Source organism: Hydra vulgaris, chromosome 15, assembly GCF_038396675.1.
Source record: "Hydra vulgaris chromosome 15, alternate assembly HydraT2T_AEP".
Lineage (NCBI taxonomy): Eukaryota > Metazoa > Cnidaria > Hydrozoa > Anthoathecata > Hydridae > Hydra > Hydra vulgaris.
Genome location: NC_088934.1, coordinates 35,465,037 through 35,472,245, shown reverse-complemented (window position 1 = coordinate 35,472,245; position 7,209 = coordinate 35,465,037). Strand labels below are relative to the sequence as shown.

Genomic DNA, 7,209 nt, shown 5'->3' with positions numbered 1-7,209 from the left:
AGATTGTCCAATCTCCAACAGTGGCTTATCCTCGGATGGGTTACTTCGTGTGAGCCGATTGCAACTTATTATAACTAAGTAATTAACTAACTGTATGTATAATTTATTTAATTTAATTTTTTATTGCTTTGTTCTTTACGAACATTAAGTACTCTATTTGTAGAATACACTATAATAAATAATATATATATATATATATATATATATATATATATATATATATATATATATATATATATATATATATATATATATATATATATATGTAAATCCACATATTTAAATTAAACATATTTAATGAAGGAAATCGTTTGTTTTAAATTAATAGCTCCTCCCAAATAATGTGTTTTAATGGGAAGGAGTTATTAGTAAAAAGAAAGCTTGTTTTTTAACAAAATTTATTTTTCGTCAAAAGCATAAATTGTTTCCAAAAAAGAACAGATAACAACATTTAAACACATTTTTTTAACAATATTTTTTAAACACATTTTATGAATACACTAACTACAAACAGATTTAGTTTACGTGCTTCATCATGACAGTACACCACTCTACTGGCAAGGACAACCTTTTTGCTCTCATTAAACCAAGTCACATTATAGCAAAGTACACCACTTGGCTAGTAAGGTCAACAATCTTTTTGTAAACTTAGCCAAGTCGCAGCAATTTAAAACCATGCAAACCACATAATAACCACTTACAAACTATAACAAATATCATTATATCACAAACATAACACTTCTCATATATAAAAGATATTTACACACTTACAAAATAAAAATCCATATAACCTTAACACATAATAAATAACACCAAAAATAAAATTAAATATATATACCAGAAACTTTTTTAAAATACCACCGTTTTTTGTAATATTTGTTTAATGACATACCTCGTAATGAATGTTTAACAACTTTAAAAAAACCAACGATCCAAAGACCTGGTTTTTTATTCTATTAAAGAAAACAGATTTTTTTTGATTTCTTTAAAATAAGGTTTCCACCGGTCTTGTTCTTTAACATGCAACATAGAGTTGAACGTGTAAGATGCTACGGTTCACATGATAACCCTAGCATCTCACGCGTTTACCGAATAACTTTATCAATTTTAGGAAGAGTTTGACATTTTGACCGTGAAAAAGGGCATAGTCATCATCGTCTCTAATTTTTAAAAATAAAATTATAGAGGAATATACTTTAAATACAATTGAAAAAGGACTTGAATTAAATATTATTAAAATGCAGGAATTAAAGAAATACCTGACTTAAAAAGTTGCCATACTAATTTAAAAATAACATAAGGTTTATCTTTTACATAATAAAAGGTATAGTATAACATATAATATAAGGTAATAGTATAATGTAATAGATATCATGTAAAGATATAATGTAAAGTATATAATGTAAAGATAAAATGTAAAGTATATATAAAGTAAAATAAAAGGTAAAAGTACAACATAAGGTTTATCTTTTACTACAGAAGTCATCCAATTAAAAAGTGTTTGATCTTATTACTAATTAAGCTGATTTTGCAAAGTTTTTCATTTTACAACTGATTAGGCAGATATTAATAGCTTATAAAGATTTAAGAATACCTCATGGCGTGGTCAAAAATATAAAGAGAAATATTAAAAAGCCAGGTAGGGTAAAAACTCTATGTCAAAAACGCACGAATGGGGAACAATAGTAGCGTTGAATTAAGTATAAGTTATAAGCAAAAATACAATATCAAATATATTTTATATATATTTACCATATACATACCAAAGAAACCAGTTGTATCGTATGCAGACCCGTAGTCGCTAAACTTTGTAACTATTTGAAAATAGTCATAACCATTGGAAATTTTTGAAACAGCCTCGGGTATGCTTATGAAAATTGTTCACAAGGTTTACAAATATGCTTAAGCTTAAGATATATGTTAATTTATATATATTAAAATATGTATTTAGATTATATAATACGTTTGTTTTAAATCTGTATTTAAAAATAGACAGTATCTAATAAAAGAATTATTCAAACCGTAAGGGGAAAATATTATATTAAACAAACTGCACAAAATGAGAGAGAGAAAGAGAATGAGAGATGTCACTCTTTAAAGCGTAAATTTTCGAAGATGTTGGTATTTTTATAATCATTATTTCAAACGGTACGTTCTGCTCTATTATTATGTTTATTTTAGGTATTTGTTATGGGTTACTTTTTGCTATGCAATGACTTGTAAAAATTCCTGACCATGACTATGTAAAATCCTATGATTATGTAAAATCCTAAAATCATTTGCATGGCAAATTATATTTTAAAGATAAAGATAATGTACAACTAATTATGTAAAAAATATTACTTTAAATAAATGGATTTTTTTTTCGCATTGTTATGATATAATGGATGTTACATTTTAAATATCTTTATTTTTATCAATTTTAATTTCTTATAATATGAAAGATGCATATTTATTTATTTGTGTTCCTCCTGAATTTATATTATAAATGATGTGGGTGGATTGGGGGTATATTTATAAAAATGTGATGGCATCTAATGTTTTTTTTTTCTTTTCTTAAAGATTTCATCATATATTAGGCAATATCAGTGAGCCCACCAGAATTGTTTCGGAATCGTTTTCAAATAGTCGCGGTGGCCGCGGTGCACTTTTTTCCTACAAGGAAAGAAAATAATATAGGCAACTTTTTTAATTTTTAAAGCCTAATAAAGATACTATAAAATAGCTTGAAACCGTTATAACTTTTAACTTCTATATTTTATCTATTTCAAAACACTATATTTTATGTTATATTATAACTAAATAATATATATTATAACTAAAATTGGTAATTAAAATATTTATATAACATATAAAGTAATAACATATTTATAGCAGTTTTAAATATGTTTAATATGTAATATTTAAATGTCTAACTTTTGCTTTTAATTGACTATACTTTTTTTTTATTGCTACATCTTGCTTTTATACTCAAATATTTTAAAGCTTATATATGTTTGCCTTAATAATTTTATAAATCTGGCTGCTACAAGGCGCCACTTTGGTTTTCTATTAGTTTGAACTCTTTTACTTAACAAAAAATCTGTAATTGCGCTCAAAAATTTTTAGTTGCACAAATTTATAAAAATCGCGGAAAACATATAATACGGTCTTACTCATACTAAACTTATTACTGAACAATAATATATATATATATATATATATATATATATATATATATATATATATATATATTTATATATATAAATTAGAATATATATATATATATATATATATATATATATATATATATATATATATATATATATATAAATATATATATATATTTATAAATATATATATATATATATAAATATATATATGTATATATATATTTATAAATATATATATATATATATATATATATATATATATATATATATATGTATATATATATGTATATATATATATATATATATATATATATATATATATATATATATATTCTATTTTAAATTTTGTTGTTAATAATTTAGCGCTTGTGAAACCAAATGGATTTAATGATCTCTTTTGGTTGGTTTGGTTGTGGCTACTCATTTTAAATGTTAAAATGCTCTTTTTATTAAGACTTAATGAGTGTCACAGGATACAAAATTCACTAATTTATTTGACTCAACAGTCTGTCAATATATGAAAAAGAAAACAGTATACTTGTATACTGTCTACGAAAGTAAACGACTTTGTTAAAGAACATGATTTAGAGTTTCAAAGCAAAAAGTTTGAGAGTCAATTTCATTTATTCATTTTGATTATGGTCTGAGATGGATTCAAAGTTATTTAACCGGTGCAAAGTTTATTAGGAAAAATCCAGCTTGGCCTGAAATTGATTTTAATACCACATTAATGAAGGATAGTAAAAATAAACAACTCGGCAGACCTAAATTATCATTTTAAAAATCATCATCAAAAACAAAGAAAAGAAAAGTAGCAACTTTGTTAGCTTCAAATTCTTTAAAGTTATTGCTTGCTAAGCTTGTACTACTTAAAGCATACATGGTAAAGATTTTTGGTGATTGTGAATGCATGGGAACAATATAACAATACAAATTTTTAAAATTCTGTAGACGCTCGTTAAATCTGCAAATTAGAAAAAGTAATTAATGAAGCTAGAATACGTTTTTTTTTTACAGGAAAACAAGTTTATCTAGCAACGTGTTATAGCATGTGTAACTAGTTAATCATATTAAAGTTAAGTAAGTTTTGCTATTCACGAGCGAGGTTCTCATAATAAAACATGTACTAAATCGTGCACATAGCACAAATAAATCATAAGCAACTATTAAAAGGTAGTTGTCGCTAAGCAAAAGTAGGTATCCATAGCAACTAAATAAAAAATGTATTCACTTTTTTGAAAAGCACGACCTCATATTGGTAATTATGTAAAATATGGTAAACATAGCACTCGTAAAAATATCTGCAAATACCAAAGATAGATTTTTGCTTTCCAAAATTTGGTATCCATAGCAACGAATTAAAAAAAACACCTTCATAAGAAGTGCAGACATCATATTATTACTCATCCTAATTTTAGTCAATATAGCCCTAATATTAAATTAGTTATGAATTTTATCCAGTAAAATTGAATTCTGGCCCACTGTGCAGATGTAACCTACGGGTTATGCCTTTAATGGAAATAATACAACTCACGGATACACGGAAAATTTAACTGTTCCAATATTTAAACTTAAGAATTTTACGACCTATGGTTAGATTATTAATATGCTCGGACTATAAATATCGGAACAGTTCCAGTCTTGATTCTAGATAAGTGGATATAAGTTCTTCCACTCATAAACAACCTTTTATGTTTTAAAAATGTTATTGATCCAGGCAAGAGGCAAGAGACTTTTAAAAATAAATTTATAGCATAAATTGCTTCACAATTGTAAAATGTTTTATGTTAGTAGAGTTAGTACCCCTTCAAGCGAGTTTGACACGAAACCTTTGGCAGCCATCGGAACCAAGGTATTGGCGAGAAAGAGTCCCAGTACTTTTATTATAAGAAAACTTAAACAAATGTGTATACAAATATCTATTTTTAAAATCTGATTAAAAACCTGTGCTATGCGTGTTGCTAGGCATATCAATTTTACCGAGTCGAAGGAATTACTTTATATCTAACTATATAGAATTATATAGAACTAAATTATACTTTAAAAAATGGTTTCCGAGTTCAGTGATAAATTTTGTGTCAGAATTACACAAAATATTTTTTTTTATTTTCTAATGATTTTTTAGGGGTCTTGTGGCAACATCTCCTTAATTTCGATAGTATATAATATATAGAATTTATTTCCATTAAATAGTTTTTTTAAATGTATCAGCGTAGCCAAGTGGTAGCATGCAGAGTTTCTTAACCAAAAAGCTGTGATTCGAGTCCTACCACTTGCGCCTTATTAATTAATTTTTTTTCAATTATTTTCAAATGCAAAATACTTATAAAGTTTTATAGAGAATATATACAAACATAGGTCACGATATTATATACTTTAAAAAACAAAAATGTTTTTTAAAAAAGCTAAAAATTCTAAAAATATTAAAAAACGGGGGTAATTAGTTGGTTGTGTTTCATGATGAAGATACTTATATTATTAATGTACTCACAAAATGAGTCCTAAAAAGCTGCGGATAGTTTGAAATAATGATCTGAAACTTAAGAAAGACAAAATTTAATAAGACAGTCCTGCTACTCCAGAAGGTGCTGGTGACGAAGTAAAAAATAAAAATAAAAATTATAGAAAAAAAAAAAAAAGCTAGAAAAAAATTTAAATATTATTTTAGCAATTAAAAGTCATTTTTTGCTATACTTAATTTCTTGCTATAAATATATATATATCTATATATATATATATATATATATATATATATATATATATATATATATATATGTAATATAAGTAAACTTTTCAAATAATAAGTCTTTTTTGCTAAAGCTGTTTTGTTTTTAATCTTTGCATGTTCGTTATTATATTTAAAAGAATTGACACGATTAAAAAAACACGAAACATCGTGTCTCATCGAAGCGGAAAATTTGTAACTTCAATTTAAGGTTTGCCTGTCTGTGGAAAATTACTGATTGCTAAAATAACATCATCTTCTTCTAATCACAGTCGTTAAGATATTAGAATAAAATATAGCAAAAACGTTTGCTAAAAAATAGAATCTTTTTTGTACTAAAAAGTAGAAAATAAACTAACCTATTCAATTAGAAATATACACAAGAGAAAACTAAATGTACCACTTTTGAAAACCCAGAGGTAGTGTAAAAATTCTATTGTTTATCAGTGCGCCTTTGAATGGAACAGAAGCCTTGCATGTATTTTGAATGATTCCAAAAAACTATATCCTAAAATACCTTTAGTACATCTTAAACAATATCAATTTAAAAAAATTCTGAAAAACTTTTTATTCTAACTTTTAGACATTATCCTTACGATTAAAATATTCTTTTAACTTTCTTTTCGTCATTACTACAATTATCAACAATACTTTTTGTTTATTTTTTTTCTTTTTTTTGTTATTAAAACCTACAAAGTATGATTTCTACATGTTTGTTTTAATGTATGATCAATGTGCTTTAATCTATGTGTTTTTGGTCCATGCGTCAATTCATGTCTTTGCTTATTATAACTTGTATTATGTTTAAAAATTAGTGTCACTCCTTTGATCAGATTTCTGTATGAGTGACGCCATCCTAAATATGTCATTAACTTACTATTATAAATAACTTTATGCTCTTAACTACTATTATAATACTAGTTATTTTTTTTTTTTTATCGAAATTATGGTAAACATATTTGTTATTACTATTACTGTAATTACTATAACTCGAATTAATTTTTTTTATCTTATATCATTATAATATATTAATATTGTTGTTACAATTATTATTGTTATTATTATCAAAACTATTGTAAAAGTGATTTACGGAAAATAAATAGCTTGTGGTTGCTGTTGTTGATGTTTGTCAAGACATTCATAATTAAATTGAGCTTTTTAACTTTGTTAAAGAAACGGAGTATTTCCTGATTAACGAAGCGAAATTTCTTTTTTTAAAGGATTAAAATTTTTATGTCAAATTAAAATAACATAAAGTACAAATAATTCATTTGCATTGCCATCCTCGTCCTCCCACATATGTATTTTTATATTAATATTAAATAAAATTAT

General features: G+C 24.9%; 1 protein-coding gene across 3 annotated transcripts in view; it reads right to left on the bottom strand.

Annotated features, from left to right (window-relative positions):
* Nucleotides 1-450: 450 nt before the first annotated feature.
* Nucleotides 451-7,209, bottom strand: part of LOC136091421 (TNF receptor-associated factor 6-B-like) — a 113,505-nt gene continuing 106,746 nt past the window's right edge. For 2 of the 3 annotated variants that reach the window (XM_065818975.1, XM_065818977.1), the window contains one exon: nucleotides 451-704. In XM_065818975.1, the coding sequence (XP_065675047.1) occupies nucleotides 597-704 (108 nt within the window). In that variant the 3' untranslated portion in view covers nucleotides 451-596. Of the gene's footprint in view, nucleotides 705-2,533; nucleotides 2,656-7,209 lie in introns of those variants that run through there. The other variant, XM_065818976.1, reaches the window with a different exon arrangement.